This window comes from Salmo trutta, unplaced genomic scaffold (assembly GCF_901001165.1).
Source record: "Salmo trutta unplaced genomic scaffold, fSalTru1.1, whole genome shotgun sequence".
In the NCBI taxonomy this organism is placed as follows: Eukaryota; Metazoa; Chordata; class Actinopteri; order Salmoniformes; family Salmonidae; genus Salmo; species Salmo trutta.
The window spans coordinates 72,990-100,970 of NW_021822812.1; the positions used below are offsets into that span (position 1 = coordinate 72,990).

Sequence of the window (27,981 nt, forward strand, 5' to 3'; positions counted from 1 at the left end):
TAGCCTAGTGGTTAGAGCAGGGTAGCCTAGTGGTTAGAGCGGGTAGCCTAGTGGTTAGAGCGGGTAGCCTAGTGGTTAGAGCGGGTAGCCTGGTGGTTAGAGCGGGTAGCCTGGTGGTTAGAGCGGGTTGCCTGGTGGTTAGAGCAGGTAGCTCTAGTGGTTAGAGCCGGTAGCTCTAATGGTTAGAGCAGGTAGCTCTAGTGGTTAGAGCGGGTAGCCTGGTGGTTAGAGCGGGTAGCCTAGTGGTTAGAGCGGGTAGCCTAGTGGTTAGAGCGGGTAGCCTAGTGGTTAGAGCAGGTTGCCTAGTGGTTAGAGCGGGTAGCCTAGTGGTTAGAGCGGGTAGCCCTAGTGGTTAGAGCAGGTAGCCTAGTGGTTAGAGTAGGTAGCTCTAGTGGTTAGAGCGTTGGACTAGTAACCAAAAGATTGCTGGGATTGAATCCCCGAGCTGACAAGGTAAAAATCTGTCGCTCTGCCCCTGAACAAGGCAGTTAACCCACTGTTCCCCGGTAGGCCGTCATTGTACATAAGAATTTGCCTAGTTAAATAAAGGTTAAATAAAGGTAAATTCACCTGTTAACGGTATAGATATACACTACCAGTCAAAAGTTTTAGAACACCTACTCATTACTATTTTCTAGGTTGTAGAATAATAGTGAAGACATCAAAACTATGAAATAACACAAGAGTGTTCACAGCTGCCATCAAGGCAAAGGGTGGCTACTTCAAATCACATTTTATTGGTCACATACACATGGTTAGCAGATGTTAAAGCGAGTGTAGCGAAATGCTTGTTCTTCTAGTTCCGACCGTGCAGTAATATCTAACAAGTTCACAACGACTACCTTATACACACAATGTAAGGGGATGGAATAAGAATATGTACATATAAATATATGGTTGAGTGATGGCCGAGCGGCATAGGCAAGATGCAGTAGATGGTATAGAGTACAGTATATACATATGAGATGAGTAATGTAGGGTATGTGAACATTATATAAAGTGCCATTATTTAAAGTGACTAGTGATACATTTATTACATCCAATTTTCATTATTAAAGTGGCCAGAGATTTGAGTCAGTATGTTGGCAGCAGCCACTCAATGTTAGTGATGGCCTTGAGATAGAAGCTGTTTTTCAGTCTCTAAGTCCTCGACCGAGAAGAATCTCTATAAAATATATTTTGATATTATTATTTTTTGGTTACTACATGATTCCATTTGTGTTATTTCATAGTTTTGATGTCTTCACTATTATTCTACAATGTAGAAAATAGTAAAAAAAAAAAAAAAACTTGGATGAGTTGGCCTCATGATGAGTTGGCCTCATGATGAGTTGGCCTGATGGGGGTTTATGACCCCCGTAAATACCTTACCCCCTGTTTCTCTCTCTCTACTCTACCGAGTTGACTCTGAAAAGCCCTTTGTTAACATAGAGATTCTGGGGACATCAAAAGGTGGGAAGCGGAACCATATTTCGGTAATCCAACCAGTTGAAAATATGCCTTGGTACTTAATGAATATGATGCCAGATCAGTTGGCGTCTGAGACATTATTACTGATGACAGGACGACATAAACTGTATCTTGGAAAGTCTACACATTCTAGTTATCAGATTCACATGGAATTGTTGTGCAATTTAAATGTTTAAACATGAAACTATTTGTGAAAAGATGAAATGTAATTTTTAGCTTCTTAATGAGAGAACGGATAGTCATAAGAACACCACTCTGCTCACTCAGAGGCCCCGCCCATGTGAACAGACATGGGATGTAAAACTATGAAACGCCCTTCTTTCACCACTATATAAACCCGTTGACAAAAATGTAACTTCCTGTTCCAAGGACGTGAGGACTGGCAGTCCCCACGTTGAAAGGACAAAAGACCACCTACAGAACTAAGCCAACCTCAGCAAGAACCTAACGAAATTAGCATCGAATTTCAATGTGAATATGACGACCTACACACCAGAAGGATTAATATCGACTATACCAGCCATAATATAGCATGAGGTTAAAGTATGGCAACTTGGTATGAACTTTGAACTCATATTCACTAAAGAAGTGATACCTCCTAGCCATTGCGTTAGCGCAGCAACTGTAGACGTGGGCTAGGAGAGGACGAACAGAGTATCTATTCTACCACACGACGACGGTACTACCAAGTATCCATTCTACCACCAGACATTCTTCAAAGGACAACCCGGCCTCCCATCTACGACCAACCGATCGAAGCGCAGCTCAGAATAAATATTTATTGCATTTTCCTTTTCCAAATGGGCGGCAATTTAGAATGCATAAGATACTGTATTTACGATAGCATAGCTGCCTACGGCCAGATAGAGAGAGACACAATCTTTTTTTGTTCCTCAGTCTTCCCGCTCTTTCGTTCAAAACCCCACCCCCTTTCTTTGTGTAACCAGCCGTCATATCTGTTCCGTCCCCTAAGAACCTTTTCCTTTATGACATCATTTGTAATCAATGTATGATACATTCTGTGTATATATGTAATTCTGTGTGATTTATTTAGTAAATAAATAATAAAAACAAATGTTGTATTGCTGATTCAACTTGTTAGCCAGGGTTCGTGAAGATAACCAAGAATTTACCACTTTCAGATGAGACTGAAATAAAGTGACGATTAAATATTGACGGCTATTGATGGTAAATATTACTAGGTCTTTAAGAGTTTATACGGAAGATAACAGCTCTATAAACATTCTTTCATGGTGCCCCGACTTTCTAGTTAATTACATTTACATGATTAGTTTAATCAGGTAATATTAATTACGGAGAAAGGATTTTATAGAATAGCATGTCATCACTTAAGACACGACAGTAGGTGTTTCCAAACTTTTGACTGGTACTGTACACACTGGAGCATGCTTCACCTGTTAACAGTGTATATATACAGATACACACACACACACACACACACGTATTGTAAGTATGGACACACACACACACAGGCATTTAGAGTATAGTACAAACAAACCTACACACACCTCCAAATGTATTATGTTGTTCCGTGTGACTTTTCCTGTAGTGGTATACAGTACATGTATTTCCTGTAGTGGTATACAGTACATGTATTTCCTGTAGTGGTATACAGTACATGTATTGACAAGTATTTATTTTCTGTTTGTTTAGACTGTCATTTCAGTGACAGTGATGGAGGCCAGCTGCTATCCAATGGGGAAGAGAGGCTGGCAGACAGGCTGGTTAAAGACGGAGATCCTCGCAAATCTATTGGTCAGTTCACTTCCTGAATGATCGAACATGCTGGGGTGGGAGAGAGGGATGGAGAGAGAGAGAAGGATGGATGGATGGACAGACATAGGTAACATGTTTACATGTGTTCTGGTAGGAGGGGAGGGAGAAAGTGATGAGGAGGAGGAAGAGGAACCAGTGGCTGAACTGAAGAAACCAAACTCTGATGAGGTGAGTCCTCTGCTTAGTGTTCCCTGAAGAGTGTTCTATTTACTTGGGTCATCCCAGTGAGCAAATGAACACGCAATGGTTCTATGTGTCTTTTTTATTGACCTCGGTCTCTCTCTGTCTCGGTCTGTCTCGGTCTCTCTCTGTCTCGGTCTGTCTCTCTCTCTGTCTCTCTCTCTCTGTCTCGGTCTCTCTCTCGGTCTCGGTCTCTCTCTCGGTCTCGGTCTCTCTCTCGGTCTCTCTCTCTCGGTCTCTCTCTCTCGGTCTCTCTCTCGGTCTCTCTCTCTCTCTCGGTCTCTCTCTCGGTCTCTCTCTCGGTCTCTCTCTCGGTCTCTCTCTCGGTCTGTCTCTCGGTCTGTCTCTCTCTGTCTCGGTCTCTCTCGGTCTCAGTCTCTTTGTCTCTTTGTCTGTCTCTCTCTCTTTCTGTCTCTCTCTTTCTGTCTCAGTTCAGTTTCAATTCAAGGGGCTTTATTGGCACGGGAAACATATTTTTACATTGCCAAAGTAAGTGAAATCAACAAAAATGTGTTTTGTTTTTTAATGATAAATTAACAGTATGCACTCAAAAAGGATAGACATTTCAACTTTTATATTATTTGTATGTACTGTGTTTTAGCAATGTGCAAATAGTTGTAGTATGAATAGTAGGGGAAGATAAATAAACAGATAAATATTTGTGGTATTTATAATGTTTGTGCTCCACTGGATGCCCTTTTGTCATGGCAACGGGCCACACATCTGGCTGCTATGATGGTGTGGTATTTCACCTAACAGGTATGGGAGTATCAATGCTTGATTTGTGGACCCCAGACCTCAGTGGACCCCAGACCTCACAACCATAGGATCTCACATCCTAATTAGTATATGGGGGAAAAATGGTGATGTCCAGAAGTTATTTTCGGTCATAAGAGACGGTAGCAGCAACATTATGTACACAATAAGTTAAAAAAATCAGTTACAAACAATGTGAAAAAACTAAGAAAATAGTACAGTTGGTTAGGAGCACGTAAAACATCAGCCATCCCCTCAGGCACCGTCCTCAGAGGCTAGGAGAGTATTAGGGGAACTCCAAGTGTAGTTTCAGTGGTGGGGCAAGGCAATGTAGGCCTCCAGGCTAATTTAGCTGAATTACATAGGGACTTGTGCAGTTTTTACCCCGGTTAAAGCAAAGGGAGAACTTGTAAGAGCTAGGTTCTCCATGCACAAGGAGATGGACGCTCCCAGCTCCTTCTTCTTTGGTTTGGAAAGACAGAGCGGCGAAGCCAAAGATTGTCTACTGCTGTCTGATGGGTGGGTGACCTCTGTGGTTGGGGGAGTGACCTCTGTGGTTGGGACTGTGGAGTTTTATACTGAGTTGTATAGGGCAGAACTGTGTGATCCTCTGTATGCTCAGGTTTTGTTTGCAGAACTCCCTAAGCTCTCTCAGGCACAGAGGGATGAAATTGACATTCCTCTGTTGTCCCATGAACTGGCAGAGGCCGTAACCCAGATGTCCCCCGGTCGTGCACCGGGGGTTGATGGACTCCCAGTGGAGTTTAATAAAAAATTCTGTGGAATAATTGGACTGGACTTCCTTTGCGTGGTGCGTGAATGGGTCAGGGTAGGAGAGTTGCTGATGAGCTGTCGTCGGGCGGTTCTGACTCTCCTGCCCAAGTAAGGGGACTTGGGTGAATTTAAGAACTGGAGGCCTGAGGCATTGGTCTGTGCGGACTACAAGATATTTGCCCAAGGTCCTCGCTAACAGACTGAAGTCCCATCTGGACTCTATATTACACAAGGACCAGACATATTGTGTACCGGGACGCTCAGTCAGGGACATGCTGGACTTGTCGAGAGGTTCTAATGTGAACTTTGGACTGGTCTCTTTAGATCAAGAGAAGGCTTTTGATAGAGTGGACCATGAGTATCTGTTTAATGTGATGTCTGTGTTTGGGAAAAGGTTTTTGACCTGTGTGAAGCTGTTGTATGCTGGGGCGTCATGTATGGTTAAGGTGGGAGGGGGGCTCAGTAGGCCAGTCTGGGTGAGATGGGGGATTAGACAAGGATGCCCTCTATTGGGGCAGTTATATACACTAGCCATTAAGCCTTTTTTGGGACTGCTACGCAGAAGACAGCAGGGAGTGTGCTGGACAGGCATGGGTGTGTTGACAGGCATAGCAGTGTCGACGTATGCAGATGACGTTTCTGTGATGGTCAGGATATGCAGGCACTAGAGACCAGTCTGAAGGTGTACGAGGGAGCTTCATCAGCTAAGGCAAACTGGGGCAAGAGCAAAGCTCTGTTATGGGGGGATAGGGCCCCTCCTCTGCTTCCAGGGGGTTTGCGGTGGGGTTGTGAAGGGTTTAACATTTTGGGGTTGTACCTGTGCTCCGAGAGGTGGGTCAGGACAAACTGGGAGGGGCTGTCACAGGCAGTGGTGTCAAGACTGGCCAGGTTGGAGGTGGCTCCTGTCCCAAGTGTCATATAGAGGGAGGGTGCTGATAATCAACAACCTGGCGGCATCCTCCCTGTGACCCCCCACCCCGCGCGCCGGTCGGTTCACAAGCTGGAGGATTTATTTCTGGTTGGGTCATCACGGCAGTGATGTATATGTCCGTACACGACGGAGGACAGGGACTGGTGGAACTGGAGAGCAAGGTGGCTGCATTCCGACTAAAGGCGGTGTAGAGACTGCTGTACCATACTGATGTTGGCTGGAGGGAACCAGCATGCGCACTGCTGAGGAGAGCTGGCGGATTAGGGTTGGACCGGCAGCTGTTCCTCATGAAGCTGGAGAGGCTGAGTACAGCAGGTCTCTCAGATTTTTACTCTGCAGTGCTGAGGGCCTGGCAGCTGCTAAGGCCCACACGAGAAGGGGGTGTGGAGCCTGGGCTGTGGGTGTGGGAGGAGCCTATCTTCCACAACTCAGCCATTCCTTTGAGATCGGTCCAGTCGGCCACCTGCAGAGGCAACTGATGGCAGGGGGTTTACTAAGGCTGGGGGACCTGAGACTGCTGGGAGAGGAGGGGTGGAAAACCCTGTAAGTCCTGGCACAACAAACAGGACTAACGTCTCTTAGGCTGCTGGAGAGATTCCTCGATGAGGTCCAGGAGGCACTGTCTGAGCCGGTAAGGGGGGTGTTTGAGGGGCCAAAGGGGGAGGGGACAACAATGTTTCCGCCACTGCAGGTGACGGCAGAGACTGGGGACTGCCAAGGGGGTCTGGAGGACTTGTTAGATTTTAACACTCCGAGCCTGGGGGAGTTTGAAGTGGTGGGAGGTAAAGCCCTCTACAACGTCTGCGTTAAGGTTAGGAACATTAAGAGCCTAACAGGAGTGAAGGCACATCAGTGACAGGGGGTATGTGGGGCGGAGAGTATGGTGGGTTTTAGATGGAGGGGGCTCTACAAACCCCCAGTACCAAAGAGGTGAGGGGACCTCCAGTGGAGGGTTCTACATGGAGCCCTGGCCACTAACAGCTGGTTGGTACGGGTTGAACCGGGAGTCGGACAGGGGTGTCCTTTCTGTGTAATGAGTGAAACAGTGCATCATGTGTTTTCTGTGTGCACCAGGGTAAAGCCATTAATGTCTCTGTTAGAATATCTGTGTGAGAGGTTGGGGGTGGTTTTTACTGTTGAGTTGTTTATAATGGGATACAGGTATTCAAATAAGGAGAAGGCCAAATGTGCTTTGTTGAATGTTCTTGTTTGCTCAGGCAAAGTTGGCTATTTGGCTATCAAGGAGGAACAGGGTCAAAGGTGGAGGGATAACAGACCCTTTACTATTATTTAATGGGATGGTCTCTGTGTGTCTTAGGGTGGAATTTGAGTTGTATAAAATGATAAACAGTGTGGAGATGTTTCAGGAGATATGGTGTGTTGGGGGGGGGCGTCTGTATAGCTGGGGAAGATGTTTCAGGAGATATGGTGTGTTGGGGGGGGGCGTCTGTATAGCTGGGGAAGATGGGTTGGACATACGGTTATAGAGGTTTTGGTTATTGTGATGTGTGGTGTTGTATCGTGGGCTACAGGGCAAGGTGAGTATGCAGCACAGGGGATATTTGTTTTTTAAAGGGGGGTGGGGTGAGGTTTTAATGAAATTAAATGAGGATGTGCCATTAACCTCTCTAGGGTATGTGGGACGAAATCGTCCCACCTACTCAACAGTCAGTGGAATCCCGTGGCGCGATATTCAAATACCTTAGAAATGCTATTACTTCAATTTCTCAAACATATGACTATTTTACACCATTTTAAAGACAAGACTCTCGTTAATCTAACCACACTGTCCGATTTCAAAAAGGCTTTACAACGAAAGCAAAACATTAGATTATGTCAGCAGAGTACCCAGCCAGAAATAATCAGACACCCATTTTTCAAGCTAGCATATAATGTCACATAAACCCAAACCACAGCTAAATGCAGCACTAACCTTTGATGATCTTCATCAGATGACACTCCTAGGACATTATGTTATACAATACATGCATGTTTTGTTCAATCAAGTTCATATTTATATCAAAAACCAGCTTTTTACATTAGCATGTGACGTTCAGAACTAGCATACCCACCGCAAACTTCCGGTGAATTTACTAAATTACTCACGATAAACGTTCACAAAAAACATAATTATTTTAAGAATTATAGATACAGAACTCCTTTATGCAATCGCTATGTCCGATTTTAAAATAGCTTTTCGGCAAAAGCACATTTTGCAATATTCTGAGTAGATAGCTCGCCATCACGGGCTAGCTATTTTGACACCCACCAAGTTTGGCCCTCACCAAACTCCGATTTACTATAAGAAAAATTGGATTACCTTTGCTGTTCTTCGTCAGAATGCACTCCCAGGACTTCTACTTCAATAACAAATGTTGGTTTGGTTCAAAATACTCCATAGTTATGTTCAAATATCCTCTGTTTTGTTTGTGCGTTCAAGACACTATCCGAAGGGTGACGAAGGGTTACGCGCCCGACGCGTTTCGTGACAAAAAATGTCTAAATATTCCATTACCGTACTTCGAAGCATGTCAACCGCTGTTTAAAGTCAATTTTTATGTGATTTTTCTCGTAAAAAAGCGATAATATTCCGACCGGGAAACCCTGTTTTCGTTCAAAGACGAAAAAATAAAAACATGATGTCGGCTCGTGCACGTGCCCCCAGTCTCATTGTTCTCTGATTGACCACTATCCAAATGCGCTACTGTTTTTCAGCCTGGGCCTGCAAAGTCATCATTCAACGTTCTGCCGCCTTCTGAGAGCCTATGGGAGCCGTAGGAAGTGTCACGTTACAGCAGAGATCCTCAGTTTTCAATAAAGAGAGTGTAGAAGGCCAAGAAATGGTCAGAGAGGGCACTTCCTGTAAGGAATCTTCTCAGGTTTTTGCCTGCCATATGAGTTCTGTTATACTCACAGACACCATTCAAACAGTTTTAGAAACTTTAGGGTGTTTTCTATCCAAATCAAACCATTATATGCATATTCTAATTTCTGGGCAGTAGTAATAACCAGATTAAATCGGGTACGTTTTTTATCCGGCCGTGCAAATACTGCCCCCTACCCTAGAGAGGTTAAAGAAAGACAAGTCAAAGTCTCTCTCTCTCTCTCTCTCTCTCTCTCTCTCTCTCTCTCTCTCTCTCTCTCTCTCAGGGTACTGCTAGTAGTGAGGTGAACGCAACAGAGGAGATGTCTACTCTGGTCAACTACATAGAACCTGTCAAGTTCAAGAGCTTTGAGGTCGCAAACAGTGAGTGTGTGTTGAGTGCGAGGTGTGTGTGAGTGTGGGAGACCTAACCTCCCCTCTCATGTAGAGCATGACTCACTCGTAGTTCATGGTCAGCCAATCCACACACTGATATATTTTAGCTGATGTTAATATATTCTCTCTCTCTCACACTCTCAGAGAGGAATAAGTATTTTGAGATGTCGTCGTTCGTTGAGACCAAGGGGATGGACACCCTGAAGAGTGCCCCCATCGAGTTTGTTGAGTACAATAAGAAGCAGCTGAGTCGTATCTATCCTAAGGGCACCAGGGTAGACAGTTCCAACTACATGCCTCAACTCTTCTGGAACGTTGGCTGTCAGATGGTGGCTCTAAACTTCCAGACTCTTGGTAAGTCTCCTTCTTTTCATCTCCTTCTCCCTCGTTTCCTCCCCTCATTCTTCCCCTCTCTCCACCTCCATCTCTCGCGCTCTCTAATTTCAATTCAAGGGGCTTTATTGGCATGGGAAACATTGTGTTAACATTGCCTAAGCAAGTGAGGTAGATAATATACAAAAGAGAAATAAACAATAAAAATGAACAGTAAACATTACACTCACAGAAGTTTCAAAATAATAAAGACATTTCAAATGTCGTATGCCTATATACAGTGTTGTAATGATGTGCAAATAGTTCAAGTACAAAAGAGAAAATAAATAAACATAAATATGGGCTGTATTTAAAATGGTGTTTGTTCTTCACTGGTTGACCTTTTCTTGTGGCAACAGGTCAGAAATCTTGCTGCTGTGATGTAACACTGTGGTATTTCACCCAGTAGATATGGGAGTTTATCAAAATTTGAATTATTTTCAAATTCTTTGTGGGTCTGTGTAATCTGAGGGAAGTATGTGTCTCTATATGGTCATACATTTGGCAGGAGGTTAGGAAGTGCAGCTCAGTTTCCACCTCATTGTGAGGGCAGTGTGCACATAGCCTGTCTTCTCTTGAGAGCCAGATCTGCCTACGGTGGCCTTTCTCAATAGCAAGGCTATGCTCACTGAGTCTGTACATAGTCAAAACTTTCCTTAAGTTTGGATCAGTCACAGTGGTCAGGTATTCTGCCACTGTGTACTCTCTGTTTAGGGCCAAATAGCATTCTAGTTTGCTCAGTTTTTTTGTAAATTCTTTCCAATGTGTCAAGTAATTTTCTCATGATTTGGTTGGGTTTAATTGTGTTACTGTCCTGGGACTCTGTGGGGTGTGTTTGTGTTTGTGAACAGAGCCCCAGGACCAGCTTGCTTAGTTGACTCTTCTCCAGGTTCATCTCTCTGTAGGTTTTGGCTTTGTTATGGAAGGTTTGGGAATCACTTCCTTTTAGGTGGTTGTAAAATTTAACGGCTCTTTTCTAGATTTTGATAATTAGCGGGTATCGGCCTAATTCTGCTCTGCATGCATTATTTTGTGTTTCACGTTGTGCACTGAGGATATTTTAGCAGAATTCCGCATGCAGAGTCTCAATTTGGTGTTTGTCCCATTTTGTGAATTCTTGGTTGGTGAGCGGACCCCAGACCTCACAACCATAAAGGGCAATGGGTTCTATAACTGATTCAAGTGTTTTTAGCCAGATCCTAATTGGTATGTTGAATTTTATGTTCCTTTTGATGGCATATAAGGCCCTTCTTGCCTTGTCTCTCAGATTGTTCACAGCTTTGTGGAAGTTACCTGTGGCGCTGATCTTTAGGCCAAGGTATGTATAGTTTTTTGTGTGCTCTAGGGCAGTGGTTCCCAAACTTTTTATAGTCCCGTACCCCTTCAAACATTCAACCCTAGCTACGTACCCCCTCTAGCACCAGGGTCAGCACACTCTCAAATGTTTTTTGCCATCATTGTAAGCCTTCCACACACACACTATACGATACATTTATTAAACATAAGAATGAGTGTGAGTTTTTGTCACAACCCGGCTCGTGGGAAGTGACAAAGAGCTCTTATAGGACCAGAGCACTAATAATAATATAATAATAATCAATCATTTAGCTCTTTATTTAACCATCTTACATATAAAACTTTATTTGTTCATCAAAAGTTGTGAATAACTCACCACAGGTTAATGAGAAGGGTGTGCTTGAAAGGATGCTCATAACTCTGTAATGTTGGGTTGTATTGGAGAGAGTCTCAGTCTTAAATCATTTTCCACACAGTCTGTGACTGTATTTAGTTTTCATGCTAGTGAGGGCCGAGAATCCACTCTCACATCGGTACGTGGTTGCAAAGGGCATCAGTGTCTTAACAGCACGATTTGCCAAGGCAGGGTACTCTGAGCGCAGCCCAATCCAGAAATCTGGCAGTGGCTTCTGATTAAATTCCATTTTCACAGAACCGCTTGTTGCAATTTAATGAGGCTCTCTTGTTCAGATATCAGTAAGTGGACTGGAGGCATGAAAGGATAACGAATCCAGTTGTTTGTGTCGTCCGTTTCGGGAAAGTACCTGCGTAATTGTGCACCCAACTCACTCAGGTGCTTCGCTATATCACATTTGACATTGTCCGTAAGCTTGAGTTCATTTGCACACAAAAAATCATACAATGATGGAAAGACCTGTGTGTTGTCCTTGTTAATGCAGACAGAGAAGAGCTCCAACTTCTTAATCATAGCCTTAATTTTGTCCCGCACATTGAATAGAGTTGCGGAGAGTCCCTGTAATCCTAGATTCAGATCATTCAGGCGAGAAAAAACATCACCCAGATAGGCCAGTCGTGTGAGAAACTCGTCATCATGCAAGCAGTCAGACAAGTGAAAATTATAGTCAGTAAAGAGAACTTTAAGCTTGTCTCTCAATTAAAAAAAAACGTGTCAATACTTTGCCCCTTGATAACCAGCACACTTCTGTATGTTGTAAAAGTGTCACATGGTCGCTGCCCATATCATTACATAGTGTATAAAATACACGAGAGTTCAGGGGCCTTGCTTTAACAAAGTTAACCATTTTCACTGTAGTGTCCAAAACGTCTTTCAAGCTGTCAGGCATTCCCTTGGCAGCAAGAGCCTCTCAGTGGATGCTGCAGTGAACCCAAGTGGCGTCGGGAGCAACTGCTTGCACGCACGTTACCACTCCACTATGTCTCTGTCGTACGGAAATTTGGTAAAAAGGCAATTTGATATTTGCTCAGTACATTGTTTTCGCTGAGGAAATGTACGAGTCTGCTATTAATGATAATGCAGAGGATTTCCCAACGGTTGCTGTTGACGCATATCTCTCATCGCTCTCTCGCTCGCTCGCTTTCTTTCTCTCATTCTGTTCAGTCCTCTGGCCCCTTGCTTCACTTATTTCTATGACTGACAATCTCCCTCTCCCCTCCCCCTCTCTCCTCCCTCCCCCCTCTCTCCTCCCTCCCCCTCCCCCTCTCTCCTCCCTCCCCCCTCTCTCCTCCCTCCCCCTCCCCCTCCCTCCCACCTCCCTCTCCCCTCCCCCTCTCTCCTCCCTCCCCCCTCTCTCCTCCCTCCCCCTCCCCCTCCCTCCCCCCTCCCTCTCCCCTCCCCCTCTCTCCTCCCTCCCCCCTCTCTCCTCCCTCCCCCTCCCCCTCCCACCTCCCTCTCCCCTCCCCCTCTCTCCTCCCTCCCCCCTCTCTCCTCCCTCCCCCTCCCCCTCCCTCCCACCTCCCTCTCCCCTCCCCCTCTCTCCTCCCTCCCCCCTCTCTCCTCCCTCCCCCTCCCCCTCCCTCCCCCCTCCCTCTCCCCTCCCCCTCTCTCCTCCCTCCCCCCTCTCTCCTCCCCCTCCCTCCCACCTTCCTCTCCCCTCCCCCCTCTCTCCTCCCTCCCCCTCTCTCTCTCCCCCTCTCTCCTTCCTCCCTCCCCCTCTCTCCTCCCTCCCCCCTCTCTCCTCCCTCCCCCCTCCCTCTCCCCTCCCCCCTCTCTCCCCCCTCTCCCCTCCCCCCTCTCTCCTCCCTCCCCCTCTCTCCCCCCCTCTCCCGTCCCCCCTCTCTCCTCCCTCTCTCCTCCCTCCCCCCTCTCTCCTCTCCTCCCTCTCTCCTCCCTCCCCCCTCTCTCCTCTCCTCCCTCCCCCCTCCCTCTCCCCTCTCTCCTCCCTCCCCCCTCTCTCTTAGACCTGCCCATGCAGTTGAACATGGGAGTATTTGAGTATAATGGCCACAGTGGTTACCTGCTGAAACCAGAGTTCATGAGACGGACAGACAAACACTTTGACCCCTTCACTGAGAACATTGTGGACGGCATCGTAGCCAACACCGTCAAGATCAGGGTGAGTGGGTAGGAGTTTGTGTGTGTGTGTGTGTGTGTGTGTGTGTGTGTGTGTGTGTGTGTGTGTGTGTGACCATCTCCTTCTCTCCATCTCCAGGTGATCTCGGGTCAGTTCCTGACCGATAAGAAAGTGGGCGTGTACGTGGAAGTGGACATGTTTGGACTTCCTGCCGACACAAAGAGGAAGTATCGCACTAGGACGTCCAATGGGAACAGCCTGGACCCTGTCTGGGATGACGAGACATTTGTCTTCAACAAGGTAACGTTAACACAGCCTCAACACACGCATGAGTGCAAACTCACGAACCGAACACACACTCGCAGAAACACAAACACACAACGTAACATTGCCCATAATGCTGGGAATATCCATCTACTTTCACTACTTCCATTCATTTCAATAGGGCTCATTTGTTAGCCCTGCATTGTGATAAAACAACAAATCATTTCTCTCCTCCTCTCTAGGTGGTCCTCTCTAGGTGGTCCTCTCCTCCTCTCAGGTGGTCCTCTCCTCCTCTCTAGGTGGTCCTCCCCTCCTCTCTAGGTGGTCCTCTCTAGGTGGTCCTCTCCTCCTCTCTAGGTGGTCCTCCCCTCCTCTCTAGGTGGTCCTCTCCTCCTCTCTAGGTGGTCCTCTCCTTCTCTCTAGGTGGTCCTCCCCTCCTCTCTAGGTGGTCCTCTCTAGGTGGTCCTCTCCTCCTCTCTAGGTGGTCCTCTCCTCTCAAGGTGGTCCTCCCCTCCTCTCTAGGTGGTCCTCCCCTCCTCTCTAGGTGGTCCTCTCTAGGTGGTCCTCTCCAGGTGGTCCTCTCTAGGTGGTCCTCCCCTCCTCTCTAGGTGGTCCTCTCCTCCTCTCCAGGTGGTCCTCTCCTCCTCTCTAGGTGGTCCTCTCTAGGTGGTCCTCTCTAGGTGGTCCTCTCTAGGTGGTCCTCCCCTCCTCTCTAGGTGGTCCTCCCCTCCTCTCTAGGTGGTCCTCTCTAGGTGGTCCTCCCCTCCTCTCTAGGTGGTCCTCTCCTCCTCTCTAGGTGGTCCTCTCCTCCTCTCCAGGTGGTCCTCTCCAGGTTGTCCTCTCCTCCTCTCTAGGTGGTCCTCTCTAGGTGGTCCTCTCCTCCTTTCTAGGTGGTCCTCTCCTCCTCTCTAGGTGGTCCTCCCTAGGTGGTCCTCTCCTCCTCCCTAGGTGGTCCTCCCTAGGTGGTCCTCTCTAGGTTGTCCTCTCCTCCTCTCTAGGTGGTCCTCTCCTCCTCTCTAGGTGGTCCTCTCTAGGTGGTCCTCTCCTCTCTTGGTGGTCCTCTCTAGGTGGTCCTCTCCACCCTGGTGTGTCTCTGAGGATTGTCCTGATAATCTCTCTTCGACTCCCCTCCTCTTCTCTAGGTGGTCCTCCCCACCCTGGCGTCTTTGAGGATCGCCGTGTTTGAGGAGAATGGGAAGTTCCTGGGACATCGTATCTGCCCTGTGTCAACTATCCGCCCTGGTCAGTGCTGAGTACGGTTTGCTGGAGTCAGCCATTCAGACATATTGGAATCTGTTGCCATGGGGATTTACTTGCAATATTCTGTTTTAAAATCAAATTGTATTTGTCACATGCACCAAATACAACAGGTGTAGGTAGACCTTACAGTAAAATGCCTTTAACCTCTCTGGGATCGTTCGGGACGCTAGCGTCCCACCTCGCCAACAGCCAGTGAAATTGCAGGGTGCCAAATTCAAACAACAGAAATCTCATAATTAAAATTCCTCAAACATACAAGTATTATACACCATTTTAAAGATAAACTTCTTGTTAATCCAGCCACAGTGTCCGATTTCAAAAAGGCTTTACGGCGAAAGCACACCATGCGATTATGTTAGGTCAGCGCCTAGCCACAGAAAACAATACAGCCATTTTCCAAAGAAGGAGAGGTGTCACAAAGGTCAGAAATAGTGTTAAAATGAATCACTAACCTTTGATGATCTTCACCGGATGGCACTCCCAGGACTCCATGTTAGACAATAAATGTGTGTTTTGTTCGATAAAGTTCATCTTTATGTCCAAAAACCTCATTTGAAATTGGCGCTTTATGTTCAGAAATGCATTGTCTCAAACAAAACATCCGGTGAAAATGCAGAGAGACACATAAAATTACAGAAATACTCATCATAAACATTGATGAAAGATACAAGTGTTATACATACGATTAAAGATAAACTTCTTGTTAATCCAGCCGCTGTGTCAGATTTCAAAAAGGCTTTACGGCGAAAGCACACCATGCGATTATGTTAGATCAGCGCCTAGCCACAGAAAACCATTCAGCCATTTTCCAACCAAGGAGAGGTGTCACAAAGGTCAGAAATAGTGTTAAAATTAATCACTAACCTTTGATGGCACTCCCAGGTCTCCATGTTAGACAATACATTATTGTTTTGTTCGATAAAGTTCATCTTTATGTCCAAATACTCCTTTTTGTTCGCACGTTTAGTCCAGTAATCCAAATGCACAAAGCGCGAGCACAAAGTCCAGACGAAAAGTCTAAAAAGTTCCATTACAGTTCGTAGAAACATGTCAAACGATGTATATAATCAATCTTTAGGATGTTTTTATCATAAATCTTCAATAATATTCCAATCGGACAATTCCGTTGTCATTAGAAAGGAAAGGGAACGGAGCTCGCGCTCACGGCCATGCGCGATAAATAACTAAAGGCTTTCAGCTGAGCCACCTGCTTTGAGTGGTCTTATTCTCTCCCCTTTCACAATAGAAGCCTGAAACAACTTTCTAAAGACTGTTGACATCTAGTGGAAGCCTTAGGAAGTGCAATCTGACCCCATAGATAAAGGATATTGGATAGGCAATCACAAAAACTACAAACCTCAGATTTCCCACTTCCTGGTTGGATTTTTGTCAGGTTTTTGCCTGCCATATGAGTTCTGTTATACTCACAGACATTATTTTAACAGTTTTGGAAACTTCAGTGTTTTCTATCAAAATCTATGAATTATATGCATATTCTAGCTTCTGGGCCTGAGAAACAGGCAGTTTACTCTGGGCACGCTTTTCATCCAGACGTCCCAATGCTGCCCCCTATCCCAATGAAGTTAACCAACAATGCAGTTTTAAGAAAATACCTTTAAAAAAAAGTAAGTGCTAAGAATAACAAATTATTAAAGAGCAGCAGTAAATAACAATAGCGGGGCTATATACAGGGGGCACCGGTACAGAGTCAATGTGGAGACTATATACAGGGGGTACCAGTACAGAGTCAATGTGCGGGGGGCACCGATGTCGAGGTAATTATGTACATGTTGGTAGAGTTATTAAAGTGGCTATGCATAGATAATAACAGAGAAACGCAAAAGCATAGAAGAGGGGAGGGGGAGGAATGCAAATAGTCTGGGTAGCCATTTGATTAGATGTTTAGGAGACTTATGGCTTGGGGATAGAAGCTGTTTAGAAGCCTCTTGGACCTAGACTTGGCGCTCCGGTACCGCTTGCCGTGCGGTAGCAGAGAGAACAGTCTATGACTTGGGTGGCTGGAGTCTTTGGCAATTTTTAGGGCCTTCCTTTGAAATCGCCTGGTATAGAGGTCCTGGATGGCAGGAAGCTTGGCCCCGGTGATGTACTGGGCCGTACACACTACCCTCTGTAGTGCCTTGCCGTCGGAGGCCGAGCTGTTGCCATACCAGGCAGTGATGCAACCGTCAGGAGGCTCTCGATGGTGCAGCTGTAAAACCTTTTGAGGATCTGAGGACCCATGGCAAATCTTTTCAGTCTCCTGAGGTGGAATAGGTTTTGTCGTGCGCTCTTCACGACTGTCTTGGTGTGCTTGGACCATGTTAGTTTGCTGGCGATGTGGACGCCGAGGAACTTGAAGCTCTCAACCTGCTCCGCTACAGCCCCGTTGATGAGAATGGGGGCGTGCTCGGTCCTTCTCAATCTATTATCATACTGGTGAATCACCTCTAATACTATGAGATGTGTTGTTTTCTTGGGATGTTTGAACGTGTGTGTGTGTGTGTGTGTGTAGGTTACCACTACATCAGCCTGAAGAACGAGATGAACCAACCTCTGATGCTGCCCTCCCTCCTGGTCTATACCGAGGCTCAAGACTACGTTCCTAATGAACACCAGGGTAAGAAACAACACTACCCATAACCCTTTAGGACTACACTACCCATAACCCTCTAGGACTAACCTACCCATAACCCTCTAGGACTAACCTACCCATAACCCTCTAGGACTAACCTACCCATAACCCTTTAGGACTATCCTACCCATAACCCTCTAGGACTACAATACCCATAACCCTCTAGGACTACACTACCCATAACCCTCGGACTATACTATCCATAACCCTCTAGGACTACATTCTTAAGGGACACCAGGGTGAACGCACACTACCATAATCCCCTGGGACCACACTACCCATAAACCCCTGGGACGGCACTACCCATAACCCCCTGGGACGGCACTACCCATAACCCCCTGGGACGGCACTACCCATAACCCCCTGGGACTGCACTACCCTGGGACTGCACTACCCTGGGACTGCACTACCCATAACTACCCTGGGACTGCACTACCCATAACTACCCTGGGACAGCACTACCCGTAACCCCCTGGGACTGCACTACCCTGGGACTGCACTACCCTGGGACTGCACTACCCATAACTACCCTGGGACTGCACTACCCATAACTACCCTGGGACAGCACTACCCGTAACCCCCTGGGACTGCACTACCCGTAACCCCCTGGGACAGCACTACCCGTAACCCCCAAAATATTTTCTTTTGCAGAACGTTTTGCAACAGAAAGTTTCTATTGGACAAGTTCGGGTTGGTCCCTCTCCGTTTTCATTCCGTTTGGTAATGAAATGGTGATCAGTTAGTGGTTTCCGTTGAAAGATGTAATGAATACGCCCCTACATTTTTACTGGGAGAACTCGTTCACGTTAGCTGAACTCTGACATCACCTACTAAGGAAATTACTTTCATGACATCCTTTTCTGCACTTAAATGCAACAACAAATGTGTGTGTGTGTGTGTACCTTCTGTGTTACAGAGTATGCTGAGGCCTTAACCAACCCCATGAAACATGTTACAGAGTATGCTAAGGCCTTAGCCAACCCCATGAAACATGTGTTACAGAGTATGCTGAGGCCTTAACCAACCCCATGAAACATGTTACAGAGTATGCTGAGGCCTTAACCAACCCCATGAAACATGTGTTACAGAGTATGCTGAGGCTTTAACCAACCTCATGAAACATGTTACAGAGTATGCTGAGGCCTTAACCAACCCCATGAAACATGTTACAGAGTATGCTGAGGCCTTAACCAACCCCATGAAACATGTGTTACAGAGTATGCTGAGGCCTTAACCAACCCCATGAAACATGTGTTACAGAGTATGCTGAGGCCTTAACCAACCCCATGAAACATGTTACAGAGTATGCTGAGGCCTTAACCAACCCCATGAAACATGTGTTACAGAGTATGCTGAGGCCTTAACCAACCTCATGAAACATGTGTTACAGAGTATGCTGAGGCCTTAACCAACCCCATGAAACATGTTACAGAGTATGCTGAGGCCTTAACCAACCCCATGAAACATGTGTTACAGAGTATGCTGAGGCCTTAACCAACCTCATGAAACATGTGTTACAGAGTATGCTGAGGCCTTAACCAACCCCATGAAACATGTTACAGAGTATGCTGAGGCCTTAACCAACCCCATGAAACATGTGTTACAGAGTATGCTGAGGCCTTAACCAACCCCATGAAACATGTTACAGAGTATGCTGAGGCCTTAACCAACCCCATGAAACATGTTACAGAGTATGCTGAGGCCTTAACCAACCCCATGAAACATGTGTTACAGAGTATGCTGAGGCCTTAACCAACCCCATGAAACATGTGTTATAGAGTATGCTGAGGCCTTAACCAACCTCATGAAACGTGTGTTACAGAGTATGCTGAGGCCTTAACCAACCCCATGAAACATGTGTTACAGAGTATGCTGAGGCCTTAACCAACCCCATGAAACATGTGTTACAGAGTATGCTGAGGCCTTAACCAACCCCATGAAACATGTGTTACAGAGTATGCTGAGGCCTTAACCAACCCCATGAAACATTACAGTCTCCTGGTCCAGAGAGACAGACAGCTGGCTTCTCTAATGGAGGACAACAGTGAGGTGAGGACACGCGCACAGACGCTCACACACTGATAGGCAGAGAGACAGCTAGCTGCTCTGATGAAGGCCCAGCAGTAAGGGTGCCATTACTATGAACACCGGCCCGCCACTGCATGAGTTACAAGTTAAAGAGGTCAACCAGATTGCATAAGTACATGTTCGTTTCCTCATCATGTCTGGGAATAAGTCTAGAATGCCATCCATTATAATGCTTAGGTTATGTTGACCTGGCTACCGTCTCACTCTGGTGTGTGTGTGTGTGTGTGTGTGTGTGTGTATAGAATGTTTTTGAGCAGCCAAAGGAGGGAGGGCGGGATTTGGAGGGTGACGCCCCCCTTGTGAAGATCCCCTTCCCCCCCCATCCCGTCCCCGCCCCCGTCGATGACATCGTTGACTTCACCAGCTCACCTGGTCCAGGTAGGGCTACGTTGTTACAGAGGAGGCTGGTGGGAGGAGGTGTTACGAGGACGGAAAGGTATCGACCCCATCAGACGGATGCCGTTCCGTTGATTCCATCCCAGCTATTATAACGAGCATGTTGTCCGATGTCTCCGCCCGCCAGCCACTTCAATTCAATGCCATCTCTTCAGACATTATTTCCCTTCACAATTGTATCCTGTTGGTCATCGTTAAATGTGTATTATTGTGAAGCTATCAAGTGTGAAGCGTTATCGTGCTGTGTGATATACATACCAGTCACGTTATCGTGCTGTGTGATATACATACCAGTCATGTTATCGTGCTGTGTAATATACATACCAGTCATGTTATCGTGCTGTGTACTATACATACCAGTCATGTTATCGTGCTGTGTACTATACATACCAGTCATGTTATCGTGCTGTGATATACATACCAGTCATGTTATCGTGCTGTGTAATATACATACCAGTCATGTTATCGTGCTGTAATATACATACCAGTCATGTTATCGTGCTGTGTAATATACATACCAGTCATGTTATCGTGCTGTGATATACATACCAGTCATGTTATCGTGCTGTGTAATATACATACCAGTCATGTTATCGTGCTGTAATATACATACCAGTCATGTTATCGTGCTGTGTGATATACATACCAGTCATGTTATCGTGCTGTGATATACATACCAGTCATGTTATCGTGCTGTGTAATATACATACCAGTCATGTTATCGTGCTGTGATATACATACCAGTCATGTTATCGTGCTGTGTAATATACATACCAGTCATGTTATCGTGCTGTGTGATATACATACCAGTCATGTTATCGTGCTGTGATATACATACCAGTCATGTTATCGTGCTGTGTAATATACATACCAGTCATGTTATCGTGCTGTGTAATATACATACCAGTCATGTTATCGTGCTGTGTAATATACATACCAGTCATGTTATCGTGCTGTCTAATATACATACCAGTCATGTTATCGTGCTGTCTAATATACATACCAGTCATGTTATCGTGCTGTCTAATATACATACCAGTCATGTTATCGTGCTGTCTAATATACATACCAGTCATGTTATGTCCCTGTCTCCAAGTTTCAGGCCAGAAAGAGGATCTTATTGCGATAGTCCTGACAAGTAAGTACTCCCCTTTCCTCTCATCTACGTTACATCACACGACGGAACTCACTATCGCCATCTTGTGGTGGGAGGCCAAATCAATCGGATAATTCCACTGTTTCTTCCTCTCTCCCTGTTCCCCCATTTCTCTCCCCCTTCTCTCAGATCTCCAGGCTCAGTCTATTGAAGAGCTGAAACAGCAGAAGTCATATCTGAAGCTGTTAAACAAACAGTTTAAAGAACTCCAAGAGCTCCGTAAGAAACACCTGAAGAAGGTTAGACTGCCAGTCACTGTCACATCCGTCTCTCATTGGAAACATTAACTAGCAGAGATCTTACCAATAAACAACAATAATATATTTATTCATCGGTAACAAATACTGCTTGTGATTAATTAACATTTTGACACGTGTGTGTGTGTGTGTGTGTGTGTGTGTGTGTGTGTGTGTGTGTGTGTGTGTGTGTGTGTGTGTGTGTGTGTTAACAGGTATGGTCCCTGAGTAAGGAGCAGAAGAGTCGCTTTAGCCAGCTCCACTCTGACACACAGAAACAACGCAGTCAGATGGAGAAACACCTGAAATCCAGCATGAAGAAGAAGTAAGATGGAGGGATGAAGAGGGGCAGGATGGGTGATGAAGAGGAGGAAGAGATTCCAAACAATCCATTAACTCAGGGCTGTATTCATTGGCTAGACATTTGTAGCAAATCATTTCGTAACCGTTTACTCCAAATAGGAAGAGTTACTATTTGGACAAAATGTAGGTCGGTTGGTTCCATTTGGTTCCGTTTGGTTCTAGTGAATACAGCCCTGTCCATTCAGAACTACAGCAAGTATCTAGAGACCTGGGAGTTGGTTCCTAGTGATAAAAGAGGGAGAGACACAGTGTGTGTGTGTGTGTGCGTGTGTGCGTGTGTGTGCGTGTGTGCGTGTGTGTGTGTGTGTCAGTGAGTCAGCAGAGCCGGTGCAGAGGCAGCTGACCGCGTTGGAGGTGCAGCTACGGAAACAGACAGTGCAGCTCAGGGAGTGGCAGATGGAGGAGCTCCTCAAACTGCGACAACAACAACACTCACTGGAGAGAAAGAAGAGACACACACACCTACAGGAGGTACACACACACACACACCTACAGGAGGTACACACACACACACCTACAGGAGGTACACACACACACACACACACCTACAGGAGGTACACACACACACACCTACAGGAGGTACACACACACACACACCTACAGGAGGTACACACACACACACACCTACAGGAGGTACACACACACACACACACACACACCTACAGGAGGTACACACACACACCTACAGGAGGTACACACACACACACCTACAGGAGGTACACACACACACACACCTACAGGAGGTACACACACACACACACACACACACACCTACAGGAGGTACACACACACACACACCTACAGGAGGTACACACACACACACACACACACCTACAGGAGGTACACACACACACACACACACACCTACAGGAGGTACACACACACACACACCTACAGGAGGTACACACACACACACACACACACCTACAGGAGGTACACACACACACACACCTACAGGAGGTACACACACACACACACCTACAGGAGGTACACACACACACACACACACCCTACAGGAGGTACACACACACACACACACACCTACAGGAGGTACACACACACACCTACAGGAGGTACACACACACACACACACACCTACAGGAGGTACACACACACACACACACACCTACAGGAGGTACACACACACACCTACAGGAGGTACACACACACACACACACACCTACAGGAGGTACACACACACACACACCTACAGGAGGTACACACACACACACACACACCTACAGGAGGTACACACACACACACACACCTACAGGAGGTACACACACACACACACACACACACACACACTAGAGGTACACACACACACACACACACACACCTACGAGAAACACACACACACACACCTACAAGTGGTCACACTCTCTCAGCCCTCCTACTATGTGCTCCAGCTGTCTCAGAAACTAGAGGAGACGGCCCAGGAATGCCAGCCGGCTCAACTGAAAAAACTCAAGGACATCTGTGCTAGGTAAGATGGTTCTACCTATTTAAACCCACTGTTTCACCTGTCATGAAGTTATTATGTGAGAGGTTTCTCGTCCTAACATTTAGATATTTCTTAATTCCATTCCTTTACCTTTAGATGTGTGTGTATTGTTGTGAATTGTTAGGTATTACTGCGCTGTTGGAGCTAGAAACACAAACATTTCACTACGCCCACAATAACAGCTGCTAAATATGCGTATGTGACTAATAACATTTGATTTGTTTTGTAACATACTGTTTTCTGATCATTTCTAATAATAATTAATTGGATTCATTGGAGAGCTTTTCCAGCATTCAAAGCACTTGCACTGTAAGAAGGAAACTGGCCTCATCCACCACTTAGATGACGACCTTTGTACCAGAACTCTGACCACACATCAGCTATCATGACAACTTTATTACTCACAATGTACCTAGTCAGTTATTCTGCTGGAATCACTTCCTGGTCTGATGCAATCGCAAGCTGTGTTCTACTTTTAAGGATTAAAGGTGCCCTTCTGTCTTTTTGAAATGTTGTTGATCTGGTTATACCGTTATTGATGATCTGGTTGTGTTGTTGTTGTCGATCTGGTTGTACCGTTGTTGTTGTTGTTGTTGATCTGGTTGTTGTTGTTGTTGTTGTTGATCTGGTTGTTGTTGTTGATCTGGTTGTTGTTGTTGTTGTTGTTGATCTGGTTGTTGTTGTTGTTGTTGTTGATCTGGTTGTTGTTGTTGTTGATCTGGTTGTGTTGTTGTTGTTGTTGTTGTTGATCTGGTTGTACCGTTGTTGTTGTTGTTGTTGATCTGGTTGTACCGTTGTTGATGATATGGTTGTACCGTTGTTGATGATCTGGTTGTACTGTTGTTGTTGTTGTTGTTGTTCTGGTTGTACCGTTGTTGTTGTTGTTGATCTGGTTGTACCGTTGTTGTTGTTGTTGTTGTTCTGGTTGTACCGTTGTTGTTGTTGTTGTTGATGATCTGGTTGTACCGTTGTTGTTGTTGTTGTTGTTGTTGTTGATGATCTGGTTGTACCGTTGTTGTTGTTGTTGTTGATGATCTGGTTGTACCGTTGTTGTTGTTGTTGTTGATCTGGTTGTACCGTTGTTGTTGTTGTTGATCTGGTTGTACCGTTGTTGTTGTTGTTGATCTGGTTGTTGTTGTTGTTGATCTGGTTGTTGTTGTTGTTGATCTGGTTGTTGTTGTTGTTGATCTGGTTGTTGTTGTTGATCTGGTTGTTGTTGTTGTTGATCTGGTTATACCGTTGTTGTTGTTGTTGTTGTTGTTGATCTGGTTGTTGTTGTTGTTGATCTGGTTGTTGTTGTTGTTGATCTGGTTGTTGTTGTTGTTGATCTGGTTGTACCGTTGTTGTTGTTGTTGTTGGTGATCTGGTTGTACCGTTGTTGTTGATCTGGTTGTTGTTGTTGTTGATCTGGTTGTTGTTGTTGATCTGGTTGTACCGTTGTTGTTGTTGTTGTTGTTGATCTGGTTATACCGTTGTTGTTGATCTGGTTATACCGTTGTTGTTGATCTGGTTGTACCGTTGTTGTTGTTGTTGTTGATCTGGTTGTACCGTTGTTGTTGATCTGGTTGTTGTTGGTGATCTGGTTGTACCGTTGTTGTTGTTGGTGATCTGGTTGTACCGTTGTTGTTGTTGTTGATCTGGTTGTTGTTGTTGTTGTTGGTGATCTGGTTGTACCGTTGTTGTTGATGATCTGGTAATGTTGTTGTTGTTGTGTATTTGTTGTTATTGTTTACAGAGAGAAGAAGGATCTTCAGAAGATTCTGGACAGGAAGAGACAGAACAGCATCATCGAGGCCAAGAGCAGAGACCGAGACAAGGCCGAGTCGTAAGTCTGTGTGTGTGTATCAGTGCGTGGGTGGGTGTGTGTATCATTTTCAAAGGTAATTACAGTCTCCAACTTTTCTGTCTCTCTCTCTCTCTCTCTTTGTAGGGAACAGAATGAGATCAACAGGAAGCATATCTCAGACTCTGTCACTTTAATCCGCCGGGTAAGTGTGTGCAGGCCACACACACACACACACACACACACACACACACACACACACACACACACACACACACACACGTCTGAGTATTACCTCTCCTTTCTACTCTGTCAGCTGTCTCCCTTTATGATGTCAATATCCATCTCTCACTCAATCCCTCAATCTCTCTCTCCCACTCTCTCTCTCCCCCTCACTCTCTCTTTCTCTCTCCCTTCTCCCCCCTCTCTCCCTTTCTTGTTATCCCCTCTTTCTCTCCCCCTCATTCTCCCTTTCTCGGTATCCCCCTCACTCTCCCCCTCACTCCCTTTCTCATTATCCCCTCTCTTTCTCTCTCCCTCCCTCTTCACCCCCTCTCTCCCCCCTCTTTGTTCCCCCCTCTCTCTTTCCCTCTCTCCCATTCTCTCTTTCCCTCTCTCCCCTCTCTCTCTCCCCTCTCTCCCCTCTCATCTCTCTCATCTCTCTCATCTCTCTTTTCTCTCTTTTCTCTCTTTTCTCTCTTTTCTCTCTCTTTCCCTCTCCCCCCTATTCGTTCTCCACTCTCTTTCCCTCTCTCTCCCCTCTCTCCCCTCTCTCCCCTCTCTCTTCCCTCTCTCTTCCCTCTCTCTTCCCTCTTCCTCTCTCTCCCCTCTCTCTAGTTGGATGAGGCCCAGTTAAGACGTCAGGAAAAGTTGGTCGTTGGTCAGAGAGAAGTCCTGCGGCACATAGAGGAGGAGAAACCCCTGGTGAGACACACACACACACACACACACACACACACACACACACACACACACACACACACACACATACACAGGTGAGACACACACACACACACACACACACACAGGTGAGAGAGAGACACACACACACAGGTGAGAGACACACACACACACACAGGTGAGAGACACACACACACAGGTGAGACACACGCACAGGTGAGAGACACACACACAGGTGAGAGACACACACACACACACACACACACAGGTGAGAGACACACACACACACACAGGTGAGTCACACGCACAGGTGAGAGACACACACACAGGTGAGAGACACACACACACACAGGTGAGAGACACACACAGGTGAGACACACACACAGGTAAGAGACACGACCCTTAAAACTTCAAACATACGAGGCAAAAGTCGTCATCGTGACAGTTTCTGCTCTGTACTGAAAACTTGACAGCCGACATGCACCATTTCTGGGGCATTTTATTAACATTCAACTAATGAACAACATACCTAAAGATCGTTTTTTTGAGCAACGGGATCATTTCATGTTGAAGTATGGCTTTATGTAATAAATAAAATGATTTACATTCCAGCTGAGGGCCCGGTTGGAGCAGGACTTAGTGGAGGAGCTCCAGGGTCTCCCTGAGGAGATCTGCCAATATCTGCAGACTGTACTGGAGTCCAAAGGTCTCTGCAGCGACGCCCTCTTTTCCTTATCCAATCATAGCAGCCCTAGCTCCAGCTCAGGCACGCCCTCCAACTGCTCCACGCCCACTTTACCCTTAACGCCCAATAGCAGCGCCTGGAATAGGAGCCTAGACAATGACATCGCCTCAGTGGTGGATTCTTCCTCTACTCCTGTCCAATCAGATGTAGAGTTGACCATGGTGTGAATTTAATTATGTCCATTTTATCATAATTGTTCTTGGGCTTTAGTTGGTGGAAAAAAGTATTTTTGTTGTTTTCATTTTTTTATTTGTTTTTAATTGTAATTTTATTTTTTATTTGATAAAATTTCTTAAGATGTTGATTTGTTCAATTCTTCTATCCAGGGTTTTAGAGGTAGAGACGAAGTAACCAAAGTTAAAATATATATATATTTTCTGTTAATTCGTCAGATTTCTTTGCATATGTATATTTTTCTCATCAATGTCTGTCAGAGATTTTGTCTCTTAACCACTATTTGTCCCAAAACTAAAAGTGTAGCTTCTCTTAACCACTATCTGTCCCACATTTAAAGCTGGTGGTTCAACTTGGAGTAGTTTCTGTTTGGACTATCTGAATGGTTGGCGATGTTTTGACTTTCGAGATTGGAGGGTCAGGAAAAGCCAAAAAGTGAACCTCAGCACCAAAAACATTTGAGACACAACTTGGCTGTCTGTGTTGAGGTGCAGTACACAGATTGGACCGCCAGATGGGGGTGTTGTGTCGGCGGTAGTGAGGGGTTTACCCCTCTATCACTGAGATTCTCTGCTGTTGGCGAGACAAAGCCTACAGCTAACAATGAAATGTTCCACGTTTACAGAAGGAACTTGTGGGCAGCGCTAGCTCCGAGCTAGCGTAGCATGATGCTAACGCTACATGATATAATAACTAAGATACTAATCCCCTGATCTGCGGCTGGGGGATACATTCATTAGATGGATGGATGGATGGATGAACAGAGAGCGTTAATGAAAGAGGGATGATGTGGAAATAACGTCACAGACAGAGCAAGCTATCATTGGTCAGGATGAGTTATTGACCTCTGACCCCTGTAGTCATCCAATTGACATCCTGTGTGGGGGGCAGGGTCAGCCCATATGTGGACTATAATCAACTCTGTGTGATGCTCTGCTCCGGCCGTGGCTTTCTAGGAACCACGCAACAAACACAGACAAGTACAGTACGTTCTCAGAATCTATCTCTCTCTCTGTCTCTCTCTCTCTCTCTCTCTCTCTCTCTCTCTCTCTCTCTCTCTCTCTCTCATCTCTCCTCTCCTCTCTCTCTCTCTCTCTCTCTCTCTGTCTGTCTCTCAGTCTCTTCTCTCTGTCTCTCTGTCTCTCTCTCTCTC

The 27,981-nt window shown here is 45.9% G+C and overlaps 1 protein-coding gene across 2 annotated transcripts in view; it reads left to right on the top strand.

Annotated features, from left to right (window-relative positions):
* The window catches only part of LOC115184997 (1-phosphatidylinositol 4,5-bisphosphate phosphodiesterase beta-3), a gene marked incomplete at its 5' end in the record, with an annotated part of 42,049 nt that extends 14,863 nt beyond the window's left edge, over nucleotides 1–27,186 (top strand). Inside the window, 19 exon segments of one of the 2 annotated variants that reach the window (XM_029745590.1) lie at nucleotides 3,145–3,246; nucleotides 3,362–3,435; nucleotides 9,059–9,155; nucleotides 9,312–9,521; nucleotides 13,215–13,369; nucleotides 13,466–13,627; nucleotides 14,734–14,833; nucleotides 17,364–17,468; nucleotides 19,438–19,532; nucleotides 19,814–19,949; nucleotides 21,064–21,105; nucleotides 21,253–21,362; nucleotides 21,575–21,684; nucleotides 22,034–22,193; nucleotides 23,132–23,208; nucleotides 24,962–25,051; nucleotides 25,157–25,214; nucleotides 25,847–25,933; nucleotides 26,522–27,186. In XM_029745590.1, the coding sequence (XP_029601450.1) occupies nucleotides 3,145–3,246; nucleotides 3,362–3,435; nucleotides 9,059–9,155; nucleotides 9,312–9,521; nucleotides 13,215–13,369; nucleotides 13,466–13,627; nucleotides 14,734–14,833; nucleotides 17,364–17,468; nucleotides 19,438–19,532; nucleotides 19,814–19,949; nucleotides 21,064–21,105; nucleotides 21,253–21,362; nucleotides 21,575–21,684; nucleotides 22,034–22,193; nucleotides 23,132–23,208; nucleotides 24,962–25,051; nucleotides 25,157–25,214; nucleotides 25,847–25,933; nucleotides 26,522–26,821 (2,270 nt within the window). 2 annotated transcript variants of the gene reach the window in all.
* Between the last annotated feature and the right edge of the window lie 795 nt (nucleotides 27,187–27,981).